Below are 23,253 nucleotides of genomic sequence, written 5' to 3' on the forward strand. Positions count from 1 at the left end.
CTAGACTAACTCTAATTAAGAAAATTCGTATATAGGACGTCCTTTCAATATGTATCATACCAGCTGTCTGCATTTTTTAAATACAAAAAATAATTATTAACGGAAAACTTTTATTTTTAGGTATATCGGGTGCGTCTCAAAAGTGACTAACCCCTTCAACTTTTTTATTTTTTTTTTTCGATAAACAAACGAGATTTGTTATGTTAGTATATGACATAAATTAAGATTGACGTATTTAGTTGTTTTTGGTCCTATTTTACCGGAAATGACTACAACTTTTGATTTTTAAATGATACCTTCGGTATTTTTTTTTACTTTCTTTGATAGTAAATGACACTCTGAATAGAATGACATATCATATGTCAACTTTTGACATTTTTGCATGATTTATTTTAAATTATAACATGCGGTTCGTAACGATAATTTGACTCGAAATAACAAGTGTGTGGTATCAAATTATTCGTAAAGAAATACTTTTTCCAAATATGCTAATGAGCCACCCTCGTTCCATTTGAAAAAAATTGAGATATGATTAAAAATACGATTTGGGCATTTTTTAATCAGCCAGGGGCGCTATTCTGTACAATCAATATTCGGTATCGGTAAGTTACCGACAGCTATCGGTACATACGGCCAATGAATGTCGTGTTAATTGTTTTTGTCATAGTTTTTGCTGTCATTAATAGGACATAGAGCAAATTTGTACCGACGACTATCGGTATCTTTACCAATCATCGTGGGTACAAATTTGCGATATCTGTCATAGGGCCGATCAATAACTATGACAACAACTAACACATTTTTACTATATACAAATACGTACCGAGAGCTGTCGTAACTTACCGATACCGACGATTGTCGATGCCGTGTACAGAATAGGACAAGACAAGAAAAGCATTAGACGATCATATCTATTTTTCCAAGGTTCCTTGATTAAAAATTAGTGTTTTAAACACAGCCATGGTACTCTAGATTGAAATTTAAAATACAATTTTTTAAGGGAAAATGTCAAAAGTTGACATATGATATGTCATTCTATTGAGAGTGTCATTTTCAATCGATTAAAGTAAAAATATACCGAGGGTCCCATTTAAAAATCAAAAGTGATCAAAAAGAATTGAATACGTCAATCAATCCCAATTTATGTCATATACTAACATACCAAATCTCGTTTTTTTAGGTGAAAAAATAAAAAAGTTATAAGGGTGAGCCACTTTTGAGACGCACCCGGTATAATATTATATAGCGTCCTCAAAAAAGTCTACATCAAAAGTCTTGATCAGTGCTTTAGCTCCTTTTAACACAGTCCTTTCTTGTAGGTAGACGTGGAAAGTCTAGCTTATACGTCAAAATTGTCACTGGCTCGAGAAAAAAGCAACATGGTCCGGCCGCTTTCGAGAAAAGATATTTTCTATTCGGGTTCCATCACGAACCTGCAGCAGTACCAGTCACAAAAGTCTCTGACCAATTATCGACAAAGTATTATGAGTATACCGAAAATAAAGGAAATGGAACCGGATGGCTCTCGTAAGTAGCAGAAACGCCTTAATTTTGCCTAACAAACATATCAATAATATGATTTATGTTGGTCATATGTTTAATCTATGCATCCAATACGACGTCTTCAAATCTATCTAACGACTCTTTGTTGGAGTCTTTTTATACCTATTATTTAGGAAACAGAAACATGCACTCACCACCGGCACGAAAAACGGGCACCTTAAAAAATTTTATGTATTTTAAAGTATAATATATTTTGTTCTAGTGGGCCGATTTTGATGACTTTTTAAGCAATTTGTAGCTAATTTATTGGAGTTTTAGTATCTCTTTCTAAATGAAAAATGAAAATTCCCGTCTGTCAATTATACGAGCGAAAACAAAATGTTGATATTTTGGTGAAAGTTTGAAACACCCTGTGGAATACATTAAAAAAGTAAAGAATTTAAAAATAATTTTATCATCTAGGTACGTCTTTTCTCGATAGTTTATTTTTTTATTCATCTCAATATCTTTATTTTTATTGGAGATATTCGCTTTTGAATAAGACTGTAAGAATTTACAGCAATTTTAGCATTGAAAGCATGCCTTTGCTTTTGAGTCTTCATCAACATACTTATAAAATAGCGTTTATTGTTTTTGTAATGCCACTCTCCCTGAATAGTCTTATTATTGTTTGTTGACGTTTACTCTACTAGAGATCGTTTTAATGGAAGTATCGGCACAACTTTTGGACTTAAAACCGTCTCTGTTAGAGTAACTGCCCAACAGACAATTTTAAATATGATTTTTCAAACACAGAAGCAATGGTATGATTTTACTGTAAAAAATACGAAAAAAAATTAGTGTCTTCTTCAAAAGCGAATATCTCCAAAAAATGAAGGTATTGAGATGAACTAAAAAACAAACTATTGAGAAAAGATACACCTAGATCATAAAATGATTTTTAAATTCCTTTCTTTGTCTGTGTTAATATACTCCACAGGGTGTTTCAAACTTTCACTAAAATATCAACATTTTGTTTTCCCTCGTATAATTGCTGTCAATTATACGAGGAAAAACAAAATGTCCGCCAGACGATAACTTTGATTTTCAATTTAGAAAAATATTAAAAAGTCAAATAATTTAGCTACAAACTGCTTAATAAATCACAAAATCGGTCCACTGGAACACAATATACTTAACAGAACTTTTAAATTAAAAATTTTAAGGTGCCCGTTTTTCGTGCCGGTGGGTGTATATAAACGATAGACTATACATACATCAATATATTCTGACCGAACATATACAAGCAAAATGTAAAGAAGCTGTACGTTTATTTACAATTTGCTTTGACCACAGACCGAATTAATCTTTTTCTTTTCAATATTAAGATTATAAAACTTTATTGACGTATTGTTCAATTTGCGAAGTTTGAAACCAGTTTGAAACTTTCGTCATCATTTTCGGCGCCATATTGGTTTTCACGTATTTCTTGACTTGGTCCATGAGTTGTTTATATCTCTGGTTGTAAACCATGATACAACAAGGTTAGATAAGATCCTTCGCGGTCGCAAATCTGTTCTCCGCGCGCATGACGTCACTAGGGTAGTAATTTTCTGTTAAGCTCCGCCAACTGCATGCGCATATCTTCTCTCAAAAGATCCCTGGCGGTGGCATATCGGTTCTCGGCGCGTCACCTAGATAGTAATTTTCTATTAAGCTCCGCCCATTACATGCGTAATATCTTATCTAACCCTCCTTGTATCATGGTTGTAAACTAAAAATAACAAAATATTAAACAATGACAAATTTATTGTAGCCTACCCGCACTGTATACAATGAATAAAACGTCCTCTATTAATATGTTCATGGATCTTATAAGCAGGAATTCCAGGGGACAAACGAATATTGTGACTTGTTTTGTTGCTTTTTGTTCTTTATCTTTCACGATTCTGGAACTTATTCTTTGCACAGTAGAGCATGAAATTCCTAAAGCCTCCGATGCTCTCTATAAAACACGTGAATATTTTCGATTTAGTTACAAAATGTTAACTCTGTATCAAAGACTCGGTAGTTGTCCAACATTGTCCAATTACATCGTAAACAGCCGACACAGGTAAAAGGGTTTTTCCACCATCTTTTTCGAGTTTCAAATACTCGATAACTTTTAACATGAGCCGTTGATCTTTTTCACTAAAAGTGGACGGCATTTTAAACAGAAATTAAATCACAAATAACTAAATAAACACAGAAAATCCCACAAAAATTTACGGGAAACTATCGGAGTCATTAAAATCATATTAGGTAAAATTAGGTTAAATTTAACAACAACGTTGACAGTCGGCGATATTCTTTTGTTCGATTTCGGCGGGTAATACAATAAATATGATGTTTGCCTTTTTCTATTCATGCACATTAGACAAGGAAGTACGATTCTTTATACGTAATGAAGGTGATCCATATGTAAAACGAAAAAAATAATTGTATGATGTAAGAAATATAATGGACTTACATTTTTGACACAAAATTTCCATTTCATGTGATAAACATGGATAAGAGAGAGAATGACAATATGTGACGAAAGACTCAAACTTCGCAAATTGAACAGTAGTTTCATTCAGTAAGAGTAAGAGTCAGTTCAGAGCATAGATAAAAGAAAATAATCTTCTATTAAGATAGATATGAAACTTAATAGTAAAATTTGGGGTCAAAGCGCCCCTCCGTGTTCTTAGTAGAGACTACGTTTAACCCAGCGCCTTCGCCTTTTCTGCTGTAAATATTTTTTATGTTTATATTTGATTTCAAAGGATTTAGTTTTAAAGTTACACTGATATATTAATATATCAGAGTAGCTTTAATAAAACATAAGAATATATATACTTTACAGTTTATTAAATATAATTTTTGACTACAAAGTAGAAAGTAAATCACAATATTTGATAAAACTTATAAGTATACCATTTTTACAGTTAATAAATAATAAAACTATTTCTGACTATGATATTTAAAATTTAGATAGACAGAATATTAAAAAACATACTGGTATTTGCAGACGCAGGCCCAAATTCAATAAAAACCAAAATTTTTCCTGCGAAAATCGGGCTTTTTTCACAGAAAAGGTATTTTTTGATTTATCAACAATCATTGTCAAGTTGACAATATACCAGGGTGTTTTTTAATTAGTCTAAAAAATTGTGGTGTGATTCCTCATGTATTCTTAAAACAATTTTTATATAACCATTAGGTCTAAAGTACTTCCTTTCTGATCTACAGGGTGTTAAAAATTAAAAAAAATCGATATTTTGCTTAACATAAATGGTACACTACTGGTTTTTTAAATAAAATATATTTTTTTCTTGACTGGCCATCCTTTTTCAACAAAATTGATCTTTTGAGTTTTTCTTGTTCATCAAACGGTTGCCGAGAAAAAAATAAATATACTTATTAAGAGCCCGCCTTAAGCCGTTTTCTAACGATTTTTTATTTTTTAGATTAATTAGGAAACACCCTGTATATGCATATCACAGGCAACCAAATAAACTAGTAACCTCTAAAAATTATTTTTCCTACCTCTAGCGCCATACCGTGTTTTTAGTGAGTACTAAATTATTTTATCAAAATTTCACCATATAAGTTTCCAGGCAATGGTTCAGAGTAAATAAATAAATGTCCATTTATGCTAAAAGCATTTTTAAGAATTACATAAATAGAAATTAAATCACTAAATGTCTGTCCTACTTTGATAAAACGATAGTTTCTCAACGTTGGCGATTATCATGACGCTTTTTTTTTCAATTCGTTAGTATTGTTTATTGCATTTTTTCAGCTGAAGATATCTGTCCCTGTTTGGTGTTGCCCGACAGTTTCAAATCGGCTCTGTCCCAAATGCTGGACGTCTCCCTATTGAAAAATCCCGTATTCATGTTCATAGCCGTTTCGAACTTATTCGCCATGGCTGGACTGTATGTGCCATTCGTCTATTTGGTAGATTACGCCAGAGCTAATGTAAGTAGTTTATAAGTCACTGGATAATCGAATACATTTGTCCTCCTTTTCTAGCAAATAGAAGCGACGAAAGCTTCATTTTTGCTGTCGATCATCGGCATAACGAACACGGTGGGCAGAGTGGCTTGCGGCTACTTCGCGGACTTCCCCCAAGTCAACGCGCTGCTGGTCAACAACGTGTGCCTCGTTATTTCCACGATAGCTGTCGCTGCCACGCCTCTGTGCCATAGTTACCCCGCTTACATAGCCGCAGCTGTCGCTTTCGGAATCGCAGTTTGTAAGTAGCTACTAACTAGTTTAAACATTGTCCACAAACATAGTTTTTCTCATAACCTATTCATCATATTTTTTGAAGGTATATTATTCAGGGTGGCGCATCTCATTCGCCTCGGTTGATTATACAAAAACGGAAAGATGTAGAAACAAAATATTTCATGAGTGTATGTGGGGTATGCCAGAACAGATCCACACCAAAATTATATTTTTTCTTATGGAACACCCGGTATTTTATGTCATATTTGGATCTTTGGACGCAAAATAAGACATTATAGGGGTTAAATATGTTTACAAGCTTTGGTTTTTGAGATATTTAAATATGCATGCTATAATAAAAAAGATTGTCAACACCCTATACATTGTTTTTCAGAGTTAATTCTTATGCTGACTTTTAAGCCAAAGAAATAAACTTTACTGAATTACTAAAAATTACTAAATTTGTTTGCTTTATTTAATGTATACAGGGTTACAAAAAATTGCTGGTCTATTTTAAATATTTATTTTACATAAAAACTTCGTTATTTCAAATACAACACCCTGTATTTTTTAAATAAATAGAAGCAGATCCAAATGCTATTTCAAACTATATTAGGGTTTACTATACCTATCTATGTATCTTAGATTTTGAATAGAGAACAATTTTTCAATAAAATGGCAACCAAGAGGGCTAGTGTCCTCATGGCAAGTTTCTAGTGACAGTTAGTAGCTATTTTCAAAATCGAAATTAGTTTATGGACTTGGATTTATACCAGTTTACTTTTACTTAATTTACTTACAATAGTTTAATAAATAAAATTTGTTAAATATGTATTTATTATTCTATCAAGAAAAATGAAGATGTAGTTCTTTGATTTATTTTACGAATTTTTTTTATTGATAAAATTTATGAAGTTGTTTTAATATAAGCATTTTTTAATTCACAGGCAAATTTCATTTTCCTTCACTTCCAACGACAGATTACTGCCTACTTACATAGGTTTTTAAAAACCACACTACCAGCTCTGTGAAATAAGACAAGTAGTTTTCATAGGAACGTTTTGAGCAAAATTGCCTATTTGGGTAATCTTTTGAGGCCATAACTCCCCAAGTAGCATCTATTTGACTTCGAACTAATCTGACCTGAAGCGACGTCAGACTTTGTTCAAATTTTGGTCGGGTGCTGGTGATACGACCGGTGACGTCGCTTTCCTATTAAAAGCGTCGTCGTTGGATCCGAGTTCGTAAATCCAACGATCTGTCGACCTACAAAATAACAACGTACCATTTTAATTAATTTCCCAACGTCCGTTCCCACCTTGGCTTGCACGACGTACATATATTTGAACTAGCCCGACGTCTACCCGGTGTCCGAATAGGATACGTCTCACTGATAATCCCTAAAAGAACGTCCCAATTATATTTTGTTGTATTTTAATGTGAAAAAACATATTATAACCTAATGAACATCATGAACATAACTTAATAAAAGTTTTTTAAAACAAACTTAATTTTTTTTTATTATGCCTAAAACACTAAAAAGGCATTTAGATATTCACTTACTTTACAGAGGGTCGAGCTTGGTTGCCAAATAATAATAGTAAGGTAGTGATTCTGCTCCACCCACGAATTGTTTTTTCCGGAAGAGATGCTGCATTACCCTGGTGCATCTTTTCCATTTTTTAAGCTTAGGACAGCCTTCTCTCACTTGGGTTCTGGTTCCTCTTTTTTTTGTTTTACTTAAAGTGCTGCCCATTTTTAAGGAGAAAACAACAACTAAAATATAGTTGCAACAAATCCACAAATCACTGATACGCAAAGTGAAGGTTACGTGGCGTACGTTGGAATTGTATACATCATAATACGGTTGCCGGTCGTCCGGTTTGATGATTTCGGTTGTGTGAGACGACTAATGTAGGAGACCCGGTCGGAATTAGTATATTGGTAGTTCATAATAAGTCGGACACAGAAATCCGCCATTCTTAACAAGTAACCGATTGGTCACACCATTTTAAAAATCGTTTTTTGTTTTTAAAATTTATATTCACATTCCGATTTCTAGTAGAATATTATTGATAAGGTTGATTTTGGGGGGAACCACAGTACAGTTTTATGATTAAACCAGCTTAGAAAATAAAAAAAAATATTTTGCGAGTTTACTTTTTATAGATATTTTTATTTCATGAAATCTACCTAATTTTGAAGGCCGCTCGTTGTTTTCCGGAGTAATTTAATCAGATATATCAAAAAAGTGACTTCCGTTGACAAAACGGATGTCTGGATTTAATGAAATTCCAGAATTATTATAATATGAACAATTAGCTAGGCACTTATAGTTACATTCGAGAAGTTATTATGAATCCATTGTAATTAAGGTTTATTTACTTTTGGTAGTGGTTTATGTATTCTTGGTAGCGAATAGAAAATCCAAAAGTAAGGTAAGTAGGCTTTAGCGACGAATTAAAATGTATACTAAAATAAATCTGTAATATGTCGTTGGTAATTGGTATAGAATTACATTCCCTATTAGTTCAGATACCGACGTCGATGCGACCCGAATCTGCATTACCCATTTAGGTGCAAATATAAGTCGTCAGGCAGTCGAACCGACTGTTTGGTACCCCGACGTCTGGGTTTATTGAACACACGTAACTCCGACGTAGATACGCCAAAATGCTTATTGGGTCTGAGGCCAAGAAGCAATTTTTTTCTACGAAAATAAAATCAACTAAGTTAACATATCCATTTCATTTTTTTATTTTTTTTATATGAATAGGTATTTGTGTTTTTATTTGATAAATATAATCTTACTATAATATTACTATTGTAGTAAATTTAAAGTAGGGACTGTTATAAATTAAAAAATATATGTTTTTTTTTTTTTTTGTTAATTTTCGATTTTGAAAATAGGGGTGGGACTGAACTGTCATAGAAAATTGCCATGGCCACACCAGCCATCTGATTGTAATTTATTTAAAACCGCTTTTTATTCAAAATGTGAGCTAAACATAGGTATAGGAATTCCTAATATAGTTTGAAATGAGCATTTGATCTGCTCGATTATTTAAAAAATACAGGGTGTTGCAGTTTGAAATAGCGAGTTTTATGTAAAATTAATCCTTAAAATAAGGTTCAGCAATTTTTGGTACCCCTGTATAAATTTCAGAAGCAAAAACATTTTTTCAGTAAAAGTTTATTTCTCTACCTTATCACACATAATTAATTTCTGAAAAATAATGTACAATGTTTTAATAACTCTTTAGGAATATTGTAGCATGCATATTAATACCTTTAAATATCTCCTTCCAAAAATCAAAGATTTTCAACATATTTCCTTATATAATAAAATTTTTTTTTAAAAAAAATAAATGGTTATAAATAAATACCGGGTGTTCCATAAGAAAAATATAACTTTCGTATGGATCTTAGTTTCTGAAAACACCCTGTATATTCAAAATAATTTTAAAATTGGTTTTTTTTTTTTTTTTTGTAAATAACTATTTTGTTTCTACATCTTTCCGTTTTCGTATAATCAACCGAGGCGAATGAGGTGCGCCACCCTGTATATTTTAAACATTTTCTACTTTCTGGCACTTACTGAAAGGTTTTTTATCAATGTGCTCAGTAACAATAAAAAAACCTTTATGACATTTGTAATGCTACAGCTGTCTTGGCGGCAATTTACAAATATCCTTTAAATACATTAATACGGAACGGGCGTATCAATAAAACTATCGCTGCCGCGATCGACTGTTAATATGGTTGACTTAAATTCCGTTTTATCAGTGGCGTCCTAATTTTACTTAAAACGTGTTAGCAAAATTCAATAATTTGGCTGGATTTGTTTATGTTGACTCAATAGATGTTAATAGTTATTAAAGTTATTAAAAAAATATATTTCTAATAAAGAATAGTTAATATAATTATTTGATAATAAAAATGTGATACACTACTGAAACAACTAAATGAACTTGATGTATCTTTATTATTTTTGATAAGTAGTAAATTAAGACAAAAATGCTAGAACAACTTATTAACTTTACATACTTTACATTAAAAGCAATTACTTTATTCTAAATGCATTTCATAAGTGATTTGTTTACTACTCGTAATATATATTATATAGGGTGAGTTTTAAATAAGTACAAATATTTTTAGGATTATATTTCGAAATTGACGCCATCTTAGTGCGAGGTCTTAAACTTGAATTGAATGAAAATAATTTCTGTGCATTTTAAATAAAATGGTACAAACTTTTTGCATATGTAAAAAGATTTTTTGATAATTTGCCGCAATGATAGTTGTCACATCACCAATGTAAACATTTTTTTGCTACAAGAAATTTTGCGTCAAATTATTTTTAAAAACTCAATAATAAAAATGTTAAGTATAGTAGTCGCAAAACAATTTCCGATGCACTTGATCAACTTCGAGTGACAAGCGATGGCGACACCGCTGCCAGATTGTGATGGATTTATGAGATGAATCTTAATTTAAAATTGACAAACAACATATTTATTATATCAATTTTTTAAGAGTTTTACGTTTTATTTTTAATTTACTAACTAATATTTTAGTGATTAATTGATTTATTTGGTTTATAGCTTATTTTACTTATTGGCAAAAACTAATCTATTATGAAGATAATAAGAACTAAGAGGGTGCTATTAATGCACACAAACTTATGGAAGCCATTGCACAATTGCTATAATGGTTTGGTTAATTTTATGCTCCGACACATACTGGTAGATGAAGGAGAGTACCATCGGGTTCGAAATAGAAATATCAACGGAACGGTCGATAATTCCATGGTTCTCCTTCTGTTTGTTTTATTGATGTGAAACCAAATAATACTTTAAGTACTGGTACACATTCTCATGGAAAGTTTATTTGTTTTTGTAAATTGAAGTACTTTTAAGTAACAAGAATCTCAGAATATTAAAGCACTAATTTATTGTCAAAATTGGAAAATGTACTTTTGCCAGAAAAACATACGTGGTTCTGCAAATATACTTTAACCAAGTTGCCAAAAAATTTGTCGTTTTTGAGTGGACCTGTCGATTTTGTAATATTTGGCAACGCTGCACTGCCCGCGCTCGATAGACTCTTAAAACATATTGCTATAAGGTATAATTTTGTCTTTATCTGGTTTTCAGTGAGGTAGGTACAGTCGACCAATGGAATGGTTGCCCTGGTTACGAGGGATACCAGCAGACAACTATAACACAGTGAGAAGTTAATGATATACTGTCAAAAGTGCTTCTTTAATGAGGACGAGGCAGATGATTTTTGATCTCAATATAACTCAAGAAACCCACAGCGCAAGAAAGGGAGGTCCCCAAAGTTAACTCCAGCATGGGAAGGTCCTTTTACAGTCATCAAGAGGATAAATGATGTTGTGTACCGGATTCAACGCAGCCCTCTAGAAGTAAGATGAAAGTAGTTCATCTGAATCGATTGAAGAGATACCAGATAGGAAACCTTGATCGGGACGATCAACTTTGAGAAGGGGGCAAAAGTCAAGAAAAATGGCGCATCCGCCAGAAATTAAAATGTATTACTGGTTGACTGCACAACCGCAACGTATCCGCCAGAAATTAAAAGACTTTTCAGGCGCCATCTTTAGTCAAGTCGAGAAGTATGGGAATCAGACAATAGAATTGTCTGGTATGAAGAAGTACGCTTTCCGAGAATTGGAGAAATTTCGAGAAGCAGTCAATAGAGTATATAAGCCGGAGCCATCGACAACTGAGACAGTTTTTGAAATTTGAATATACCGCGTGGAAATTGAAAATCGGACAATTTGGTGAAGGAATCTTATAAATAGTTAGTTTGTTGTGTGTTATAAGTTAGTAATTGTGTATAAAGTGAGAAAATAAATTCGTTAAGTATTTTATCGTGAGTTTAAATAGTGGACCCACGGAATCCGTAACAATATTTTCAACACACAAATTTTAAGAAATGCAATACAAAAACTCGAAAAGAACTGTTTATGCTTAGAAGTGCAATTTTTAAAAATACTAATGAAAATAGGCAAACAAACGAGAATTACTCACCAAGATTCAACAACAACACGATATTATACAAAATAATGACTGACACTAGGATAATTGTGAAATAATAAAGGACAACATTGCTGAACACGGCGCAATGTGTCCAACATAGCAATAATAAAATTCGGTTTAAACTAATTTTTGTAGCTTTAATCTAAATAAAATATATGTTACAATCATTTACTCTATAAAGTAAAATGAGGAGCTGCTCGGTATCTTAAATTATACTACAAATTTAAACGTTTTTGCCAAAATTTAATTTAGTCAGGTTTATAGACTTTAGTGTCAATGTCGATATGATTGATGACGTGCATCGGAAATTGTTTTGCGATTAGTCAGGTTTATAGACTTTAGTGTCAATGTCGATATGATTGATGACGTGCATCGGAAATTGTTTTGCGATTACAATATTTATTGCGAACTTTTATATCTGATTTATTGAGAGTAATAAACGAATCTTCCCTTTCAGCCGGCTTCATCTCCCTCACCTCCATCATCCTGGTCGACCTGCTCGGCCTGGACAAGCTGACCAACGCGTTCGGCCTGCTCATCCTGTTCAGAGGCGCGGCCGCGATCGTGGGCTCGCCCATGGCCGGCGCCCTCTACGACTCCTTCCAGAGCTATGACGTGCCTTTCTACGTGGCGGGGGCGCTGTTCGCCCTCGCCGCCCTCACCAGCTTCCTGGCGCCGTGTATGCGGCGGTTCGCGGGCGAAGAGCAGACGGCGCAGGGGGAAGGAGACGTGCTCAAGCCCATAGGTCAGTGTAGTAAGTTAGCTGTATGTTAGTGTTTTTACGGAATATAATGTACAGGAGGTGCCGCAGTGGCATGCATATAATGTGGGCAACAAAAAACGTTGCCTACCGCAGACAAAATCATAAAATCTTTTTTTTTTTGGTGTTTTCGTTTCTCTAAATTTAATTTTCTATATCTGTTGCCATATTATCAAGCTACTACGTTTAATTTATTTTTTGTTTACTTCTTTGACCCTCTTTTGTATAATTTTGGTTAAATAATTCTTGGTTTGGAACGTTTCCTAGGAACGTTCGGTCTTCCGGTATATTGGTACTTTTAAAATATTCCGGAATCGGTATAGTCTTTTGCAAGACCGGTTTAAATCGGTCCCGAAAAACCGGTTCCAATCGATACCGGAAGACCAGTTTCAATCGATACAGAAAAATAGATTCATGATAATATGAAAATCAAAAAACCTGTATAAAACGATTTCGGTACCGGTTCTTGTGCAAAACTGCTCTAGGATTCTCCTATCCTAAAAAACATCAAAATATACAGTTCTATTATTTATTTAGTGATTTTTTTTTCACTTTTCAAAGCTTTCAAATATACGAATTATTAAATTAAAAAAAATTACTCTCAGATAGATTTTTTAGGAAATTTTATGCTCTACAAGAATCCGCGATGTAAAATTTGTTTATCGTAAACCATTTCAATATGGTACTTTTAACGGAAAAAGTAAAGTAAAGTAAAGATTTCAGTTAACGTCTCCTTTTTGCTGCCAGGGCTAATCTGTACGGGGCCTACTTTGTTTACGCGGAATCCGAACCGCGGTCCTCGGCCATATCATGGTCAATGGCCTACCGACTTAGGAAGTGTCTAAATCAACTCTTACTCACGAGATATCCGATCTCATCCGGCCTCGAACCGGCGTGAACGAGCAGTGTGTATCAATAGATTTTACACTTTTCCCTTGAACAACAGCACGATACAGAGTTTCGAACCGGTCACCCGTCCATCCACCAGTATCGCCTTACGTCGCTTAACTTCGGTGTTCTAATGGGAACCGGTGTTTCAACGTAGCTAGGCCGTTGCTTTTAACGGAAATATATTTTTTACGTGTTATTTGAACGGAAAACTTTGAATGTTCACCGACACCTTTTAAAATTGAGCTAAAAATCCTTCATTCCGGGGATATTTTTTTCTCGGTTATTAGGTTCATTTTAACCCAATAAATTCTATAGGTTATTTTTTGGGTCACCCTAACGGACATTTGCCACATCGTGTGGGAGACACTTGCCAAATATGTGTGTTGTATAACATTGTCGAAAACTGTGCCAAATGTTGGTTCCGACGTTGGAACCAACGTTGGACGCATCGTGTAGGACCGGCTTTAGGAGCTCAAAGTTTACTATATTTTTTTCACACATTTACTACAATTAGTAATAAAAGAACATAAAATAAGTTTAGAAAAGTCCAACAGATTTTAAATCAAATTCAAATGTGTCAATTAAAACGTCGAAATGTCAAACACGACTATTCTGATTTTTCATTTGTTATGAACGTAAAGACAAACAAATCCATTAAATGTCAAATCAAATTGTTTCAATTGAAACGTCAACAGAACTCTAATGCTGAGGATCTAAAGTAATCGCAAAACCATTTCCGATGCACTTGATCAACTTTGCGTGACAAGCGATGGCAACAGCGCTGCCAGATTGTGATGGATTTATGAGATGAATCTTAATGTAAAATTGAGAAACAATATATTTATTATCTATTACAGTCATTTGCTCTATGAAGTAAAATGAAAAGCTGCACGGTATTTTAAATTTATACAACAAATTTAAACATTTTTGTCAAAATTTCATTCAGTCAGGTTTATAGGCTGGTGTCAATTTTGATATGATTGATGACGTGCATCGAAAAATGTTTTGCGATTACCTTACGATGTCGATTCCGTCTCCCATGCATGAATACATGGAGAGGTATCTATGTATTCCTGCAACCTAACCTAACTCCTTTAATCTTTTTATTCAAAGAATCGGTCTAATATGATTATTTACAATTATTGTTAACAAGTAATGTGTTTATCTAATACTTAATATGTATTACAGACGAAGATGAAGAAGAAGACGAGCCAATCACGATGGGACAAGGCAACAAGCCGTTGCCCAGGATAATCGAGACCGCTTCCAGTCCAGGGGAGAAGGAAATCAAACAGATCGAGTCAGTTTTGTAAAGTAAACGAGGGGAATGAGTTGTTTTGTATGTACGTATCGTAGACGAAGAGTATTTTGTCTTATTCAAAGAACCGATTTGGGTTTGACACTTGTGATAATAAAAAAACGTCTGTTTAGTATTGAAACAATTAAAGCTAGGGTTCAATCGAATAAAATTAGCTGTAAGTTAGGTAAGGTGATAAAATCATGTATATACAGGGTGTTAATTTTTTAACAGGACTTTAAACGTCGAGATTTAAACCAATATTAATCTTTTTGGCCAAATAAATGATTTTTTTTATTATTCATGTATGTTTTAGAAGATATTTTAGAGTGACGCCGACAGGTTCGTCTGAAATTTTCTCAAAATATAGTAAAAATAGCATGCAACGTTGCCACTCCTTACAGAACCTACATTTTTAATTTTCGAAAAGTAAAATCAAAATTGGCTTTCTGTAAAAATCTAATGAACATATAATATTAATCTACAACAAAAACCGACAAATTATTTTGACAATAATTTTGTGATATAATAGGGTTATATCCCGATGGGATGCGATGTTCTTTGTATGTGAAATTTTATAATTTTTAAAGTTAGCAACTTTGATGTTAATGTGGCAACATCCATAGACAATTTAATTTTAAAATTATCGGTGGCTCTCAAAATGTGAAAAAATCTTTAATTTTAAAACTTAACTGATATTTTTGACATTTTTGAAAAATGAATTTATTTTTAAAAAAATAATAACTGGTTCTTTGATACCAACTGAAATATGTTTCCTCTTAAGATAAGTTTTTCTACGAACTGTTAATGTTAGGTTAGAAAATTTTTGACCTCCGTGTACATTTTTTTATTACAACTTACCTTTTCGATTATTCTACAAAGCTTTATGAATAAACAGACGTTAAATTTCTTAGGTAATAATAATAATACGAATAAGTAAAATTGCGTAAGACAAAATAAGTCCATCTGATTATAGTAGTTGTCAATGTGTATTTTGTGTATATGTAAATGGAAAAATAACCACTGTATGATCCAATAAAAAATTGTGCTTTTTAAAATCAGTTATTTTTTTTTTCATAGTATACTGAAAACATTTATTTTTATTTGACCATACAGAGATATACGATAAAAATTAATGAAAAAACTCAAATGCCGTCATTTTTAACACTTATTAAGCTTGCTAATATGTATAAATGTCTACAGTTGTGATAAAAGAATTCTGATCTTCTCTGGTTTAACTGTAGTTGAAATATTATAATAAAATGTATGTACTTTGGTAGTTGGTTTACCAACAAACTATCATTCAACATATTTTAATTTTAGGTTAAAATGGGGTAAGGTCATAATAGAAAAAACGTATTATTATCTTTGTTTTTCTATATTTTTGTAAAAAAGATGGAAAAGCTGTTTTAACTTGATTTTTAAGTTAACCTTACTTATTATATCAGTTCAGAGACATGTCTTCTCAGTTTTAACATTCTTATTTTGTAAATATATGTTTAGCCATTCTTTTTTTGCTACTCTGAACTGATATAAACTTAAATGCATTGTTCACCTATAAGAATGCTTTAAATGAAACACCAAAAAGTATATGTTTGCTATTCAAATATAAAAGCTTCCCTCCTTGTGATATATAATAAAGTGTATAATGTATAGGAATTTGCACAACGCGTTGTCTTACGTTTAAAGGTCATTCAAATGTCTTTGTATTATTTTCAACTTCAAATGTGCCTTAAATATATTTATAAGCCTTGTACTGTATTAGATCGAACACGTGTTTCATTTAAACCAGTTCTTTGCATATTGGGTTATTGTTGAGTGTTTCAAGTATTTATAGTACTAAAATTCTGTTGTGGTACTCTCTCTAAAATAAGGGCAAATATTTAAGAAGCATTTTTCATTGCCTTGAAAAAATCTGACTTGAAATAAGCAGATAAAAAAGTTTTTGAAACTGCAGCTCAAATAGCATAGGTATAGTTCTTCTCACGGTAGTTTTTCATGTTACAATATTTGACATTAGTTTCGTTCAAACAAAATATTTCTAAACAGTAGAAATACACATGTGTTCGGTAGTAGACTTTGTTTTATTGTTCTATTAAGAATATTTTGATAAACTTTAATGTAGCTTCCATATATTTACGGGCTATAAAAGTAGTGGGATACAATTTTTATAGTCCGTTCAACGAAAGGATACATGACAGTGACAGTTGCCTGTCATTTTAAGACACATAATGATGTCGTCCGTTGAAATCATCTCATATTTATATAATATAATAGCACTTAATAGAAATATTAATTTTTCTATTAAATAAAATTATTTTTTTATAAATTCGAATTAAATTTCTCAAATAAACACTATTAAATTTATTTAAAAAAACAAATTTTGAGGTTTTGACGTCTCGCGTTCCGCCATATTGGGAAAGGTTACGTGACAAGAACTATATCTCCGTAACTCTCAATTGTTACTCCATTTTGCCAATTATTTTCAATAATATATTCTAAATTTTCTACAAAATATCGAGTACAAATATTTCTTAAAACTGTATATTTGTCAAAAAGAACAAAACCACATTATACTTATTCGATTGTTATTAGGTTTATTCCAACCAGCATTTCGGGATCGTTTCGAATCGTACTCGAATCGGTTTTCTTGCACTTTGTTAGCATGCGCGGACTTCGAATAGTTTCGTGACTGTCAAAAGTGTCAAGCGTGCGTATATCGATCGGTTTTTTGTTTTTGTTTAGAATTTCATAAAACCCTTTTATTTTTGTTTGCAATAGCAATAATAATTATTATTATTCTTGAAATGGAGAATCAGAATCCAGTAATTGTTGGTAAGCGTTTCAACTGTATACTCACTAACTCAGTTACCTATCCTCTCTTTTATGATCCTATTATGCGTAGTTTCCTGTTATTTCATTGCAGTGGTAGAATCTTTGAACATTATTTTATAAATACTAACAAGCAAAAGTATAACGCACACGTATTCGAATTCGTAAAATAACCAAGACAGAAGCATCAGCCGGACGCCGGACCAGAATTAGCTGTTAAAAATCGATAATCCCTGCCAATATGCTTTAATGCGCAAGTCAACCCAAACAGTTCTCAATTTAGACCATGTACCGAAATTACCGTTCTGAAATGGTAACTAAACGATCCCAAGGTAGGTTGGTGCGCAAATAGGATCGTACGATAACCGTCAAATCTCGGTTGGAACACATTTGAATTACTGCGCACGAGCGTGATCATTTGGTGACGGTTCTGCGGCGGGTTGGAACAAACCTATTGTTTTTTGTTGTACACAATATAAAAATATGAATTAAATTTCTAAACTCTATGTGTAAAATGGAGTAATGTAGGACAGGTTACAACATTGTAAGCCATTAATCGATTTTGAAGTTAGTGTATCAGTGGCAGTAAAAAGTTTTAGAGTTGTTCATAGCTTAACAGCAGAATATTGTGAATTTTTCAGACTCCACTTGGGATTATTTTTTATGGGTTAATGAAAATTGTTTGAGATATTCTTGAGACGCCCTAAATATATTATTTAATTTTCCTTGTAGGTGCCCAGTACAATAAACAAAAATATAGAAGCGATTCTTCAACATTGTGAAGAGTTCAAAAAGATTCGATTTTTGAAATTTTTTTACCAAGGCCCATCCCCATTTCTTCCTCAAAAAGAAAAAATAGTACATAATAATAATCAAACTGTATTAGTAGTTCGCAAAGCTTACTTTAAGGGAAAAACAATTTAATTTTTTTACTTAGGACTGTAAGATACACTCTAAAAATGCGTTTCACCAGTATTAGAATAAAAAAATCGTTTTTCAGCTGATTAATTTTTTGTTTTGAAAAAAAAGTTGAATTTTATTCGAATGAGTTGAATTGGGAATATAAAACAAATTCATGAGACTGATTTTTGTACACTACGAATTGCATGGCTTTTACAAGTACCCTATTTATACTTAAGTTAGAAGAAATGCAACTGAACTGATCTTCGAATAAAACGCAACTGAATTATTCTGAATTTTCTTCTATACACAGTGCGCAAAAGTTTGTCCTGTGTATAATAAGAAATAAATAGCATATGTAGAACCTTATAATGCGAAATACATGGTACAAAAAATGTTTGCCCATATAAGTAACCTACGATCACTATTTTTTATAACAGAAGTGAAAACCTTATGGTATGTGTCAATAAAATCTGTAAATTTCTCTTTTTTTTTTTAAATGAACTTCTAACTATAAAAAATGTTTGTGAGTAAATTAAATATAATAAACGGTGAATCATATTTTCACAGGTTACGATAGAAAACAGAAGTTTTGATTGAACTCAATAAGGGGCTCTGTATTGTTCATTACGTCTGAAATGTGTTCATTAAACTTATTTAGGCCTACAAAGTCTAATGCGGCCGGTATTTATTAAAAAAAACTTGTACTTCCAGTTTTATCATTGTATGAAATTACTCAAAAAAACTTAAGAAAATAACTGTTTGAAAAAGAATGTAAAACAGATCTGTAAGGATGATAGAATGTGAACTATAGATTAATCCAAATAACGAGACTCGTTTGAAGACTATGTAAAGAAATACTTAAGATTCAAATCTTAGCATTGTTGCCAAATCGAACATTAATAAATATCTTAACATTATTTAATATTTTGTTTTCTTTTTACTACTTTGAATACTTTATATTTTTCTTTTTTATATTTTAGCAAAGTATTATTAATTAAATATCTGTGATATGAATTTTAAATATAAATACTTGTTAAAGAAAAGATAGTGAGTAGTCAAGTACGGCAACGTGAACTAGAGGTAGAAAAGCATTGTATCAATGTTTTGTCAACAAATCTTAAGATGCTTGAAAAAAATCATGGAATGTACTTAGTCGAGTCTCGTTATTTATTATATAGAGTGGTCATAAATAAACATTGCAGGAAAAAATATTGTTGTGTAATATTTTAGTATCATTGGATCATTTCTTTTGACAATTATTTTTTTCTGGAATGTATATTTACCCTGTGTAAAATCTATTGTATAAACCTTTGCAAAACAAAAACGTTCATTAATACCACTTTCTACTAATTTTATTACCATTTTATTATAAATAATTGTATATAACAAAACTAGTTCTTTAATTTTTATTTGTTATTGTATAAGTTTTAACCTAAGCAGAAAATAATATAGTCTCTACACACCTTCCAACTTAGTCAAGATTATTAAATGAAGTAATCAGTCAATCTACCTTTAATTAAGTTATTTAGGCTAAGAAAAGTCTACACAAGTCAGAGGGTGCGTAGACACTTTTAAGCTTAAAAAATTACGTGCAAAAATGAATGAAAAAAAGTCGTACAGTCTCTAACTTAAGAGAAAAATTAATTGTAAGAAGTAGTGTGTGCGTATAATGTGTGTATAAGAGCATAAAAACATTAAGAGAAACAAATAAAAATAAAAGCGTCTGGGACATTATATTTTGACGTTTTGCCTGTGTTAAATCGCTGTTTAACAATATATTATATGTATGTACATTAGACTTAGTGTTTAGGTTTCGTTCAAAAAATGCTCAGAACAGTCACAAGTCGGTATAAAAACAAACAAATAAATTGTAAAGTAACTCTGTAGCCTTATATAGATTACTAGGTACCTGTGCACCTAAATAACGTTTCATCATCAGAAATATGATTCATTAATAAATAAAATTGTTATGATCTCTCGATATATGTCGTTTAATTTTCTACCTTATGAATGTTTTATTGCTTACATACAAAAATGACACTCTAAAAAAGATAAAGAAAAAAAAATTGTGTGCGCACTATGTGCGCAGATTTGAAGTGAAACTTCTTACTCACAGCTATTAAATTGAAGGATTTGAAGGACATGTTTGAAAAAGTGTAGTTCGAAATGTTGAAAAAGTAATAAATTAAAAATTAATAAATAATTTGATTCACTTTCGGGTACCTCTATCTACGTGCCGAGTTGATTCCAATCGACCCATTAAGAAAAATCCTGACGATTTCGTCCATTTAGAGGCATCGGTTCGGAATGTCGAGTGCTTCATCCTGTAGCCAGTGTAGCCCGTCCCCAATTATGCCGAATATTCATCATATCAAATCCCCCCCTGGGGGGGGGGGGCCAAGGAAAAAGAACTACAGAGAAATAATTATTAAATTTTGGTTAATAATATTATGATCATTGAACAGCAATATTATGATCATTGAACAGCAACATATTTAGATTAATATGCAGTGCCTAAATATCATATACAAACGAAAGGGGCATAGGAAAGGGGGTGATTCTTTGGCTCTTTGACATAGGTATTTTATGGCTAAAGTTTTTTTATGCCTAAGAAGAAGATCATAAGCATCGACATACGTCTCGGTGTTGAGGTTGTATTTTGTTTGGCCGATTTTGCCGTTGCCCCGAGCAACATGGGCCATTTCAACTTTCGAAGAAGAAGAAGCCAACCTAAAATATGTTTCCTGTGTAGCCCAAAAAATCACAGAAAATTTTTGAGACTCGCTCAATCTGCGACTATTCGCAGAAAGATAAAATGTGTCCCAAAATGATTTTTAAAGTAGCCCAATCTGCGATAAGTCGCCCAATCATATCTCTATGAAATATCCGGAATATACCCTTAACATCTAAGTCTACCGAGCCTGCACGACTTCATGCGAAGGCGACCGGAGATTTCGCCTAAGCCCCGCCTTAATATGATACAACTCCGACTTACATCGCGTCGCTACCGCACGATGAGTTAGACAGAGACAGAAGACTGCCGTACGTCGTGCATCGACTCTGATAGTAGGCGATGTAGAAATCGCCGAACAAAGGCACTCCAACGGTCAAAATTATTTTGTTTTCTAACGCAGCGGCACAATCAGCGGTCACCGTACGCCAGCGGTATTGTTAATATACAAGACCACAAATATTAAAACAATATTGATTATTAAAACACACTTTCGTGTATTAACAGTATTTTTATGTATTGGCAACATTAATAGTAAATAATGTAATGTAATAAATCGCTTAAATTCTGCCAAAATCTTATAGGATAGGCGCCGCCTACCTTGCCTACCCTGACGAGCCGCCACTGATCAATCATACAGTATTTTTTATACAATTCCAATCTTAAAACTAAAAATATAACTGAATTCTGCCTTATGTACTACTTTACATAATAATATTTACATATTAAAAAGACCATATAAAGTGACAGCAAACTTAATTTCCAAGCCAACTCTAAAGTTTTTTTAAATTGTATAATTATTTATAATAAAAAGATAAATTACATTCTACAGACTTAATGTACAATGTAATGTACGTATATATAAAATAATTCACATATATTTCTATACATTTACACATGTAGATTATTTAATAAATTATTACAATAACTACATATTACACAGATCATATTTTTGAATAAAAAAATAGATTTAAATACTTATTTAGAGACTATAGTAGTAAAAACATAAAGGGCTTTAAAGGATGCAGCAATGCCTCGAACAGTTATAGCTCCTATAATATAGAACTTAGGGATTTAAATGCAGCCCGCTGTATTTTATTGCCATTTTTGTTTTCCTTCCTGATCCTTCCACATAATCCTAGGATATTATTTACTTTTTTAAATTTCGGAGAAATAAATTAATAAATAATAAACAATATACAGGGTTGTTCACCACATACGACACGGTGTATTCTAGCTAAACGATTAGATTTTTACAAATTTTAAGTTTTGGGTTCGTTGAAGGACTATTAGAGGTACAATTTAAAATTATTTTTACAAGATACAGAGTGTCCCAAATAAGTAAAAAATATTATAGTTGTATTTTTTTAAATGGAACACCCTGTATATTATTCTATTTTTGGATTCTACGATTGAAATAAAGGTAAATTTGATTAAGGTTTATCACACTTAATCCTTACCGTTTCTGAAATATTTTCAATTTTATGAAATTGCAGTAAAAATTTTAAGGCTTAATTTCTCCAAGGGTATCAAAGTTTTTAATACTAAATATTTACTGAAGATTATTTATTGATCAGATATTGTGTTGCAATAATAAACATTTTACTACCTTATACAGAGTATCCAAAAATTTATATTAAATAATTACTAGCTTTAAACGGCTATAACTTGTTTATTTTAAATGGAACACCCTATCTATTTTACGTGAATCAGATGCACAATGTAATTGTCTATCAAATTGTATTATACCGTTTTTACCCATCCCTTCAAGTTTTTGTAGAAAATGCGTTTCCTTATAATTTAGACCTCATTTATCAATATACCCATGGAATATTGACATTTCAGATTTTTTTATAGCACCATATATGTACAAAATATACAGGTGGTAAATATTGCAACCCATTGGCATGTAAAAAAAAACTATTTAAATCTTTGTAAAAGAGTATACCAATTAAATATCCCACCATTATCATTTTTCGGACCAAAAACACCAAAAATTTTAGTTAATTACATACTTTTAAATTGTTTTAATTAATAA

General features: G+C 32.0%; 1 protein-coding gene across 8 annotated transcripts in view; it reads left to right on the plus strand.

Moving 5' to 3' along the window:
• LOC115886898 (monocarboxylate transporter 3) overlaps positions 1 to 20,465 on the plus strand; it is a 76,086-nt gene extending 55,621 nt beyond the window's left edge. For 6 of the 8 annotated variants that reach the window (XM_030906225.1, XM_030906246.1, XM_030906260.1 and 3 more), the window contains exons 7-12: positions 1,320 to 1,527; positions 5,306 to 5,484; positions 5,539 to 5,761; positions 12,259 to 12,555; positions 14,641 to 14,752; positions 18,314 to 20,465. In XM_030906225.1, the coding sequence (XP_030762085.1) occupies positions 1,320 to 1,527; positions 5,306 to 5,484; positions 5,539 to 5,761; positions 12,259 to 12,555; positions 14,641 to 14,752; positions 18,314 to 18,329 (1,035 nt within the window). In that variant the 3' untranslated portion in view covers positions 18,330 to 20,465. Of the gene's footprint in view, positions 1 to 1,319; positions 1,528 to 5,305; positions 5,485 to 5,538; positions 5,762 to 12,258; positions 12,556 to 14,640; positions 14,796 to 18,313 lie in introns of all 8 variants that reach the window. The other 2 variants (XM_030906232.1, XM_030906240.1) reach the window with 2 other exon arrangements.
• Positions 20,466 to 23,253: the final 2,788 nt, after the last annotated feature.

Source organism: Sitophilus oryzae, unplaced genomic scaffold, assembly GCF_002938485.1.
Source record: "Sitophilus oryzae breed Bouriz unplaced genomic scaffold, Soryzae_2.0 scaffold_1146_pilon_pilon, whole genome shotgun sequence".
NCBI classification, from domain to species: Eukaryota; Metazoa; Arthropoda; class Insecta; order Coleoptera; family Curculionidae; genus Sitophilus; species Sitophilus oryzae.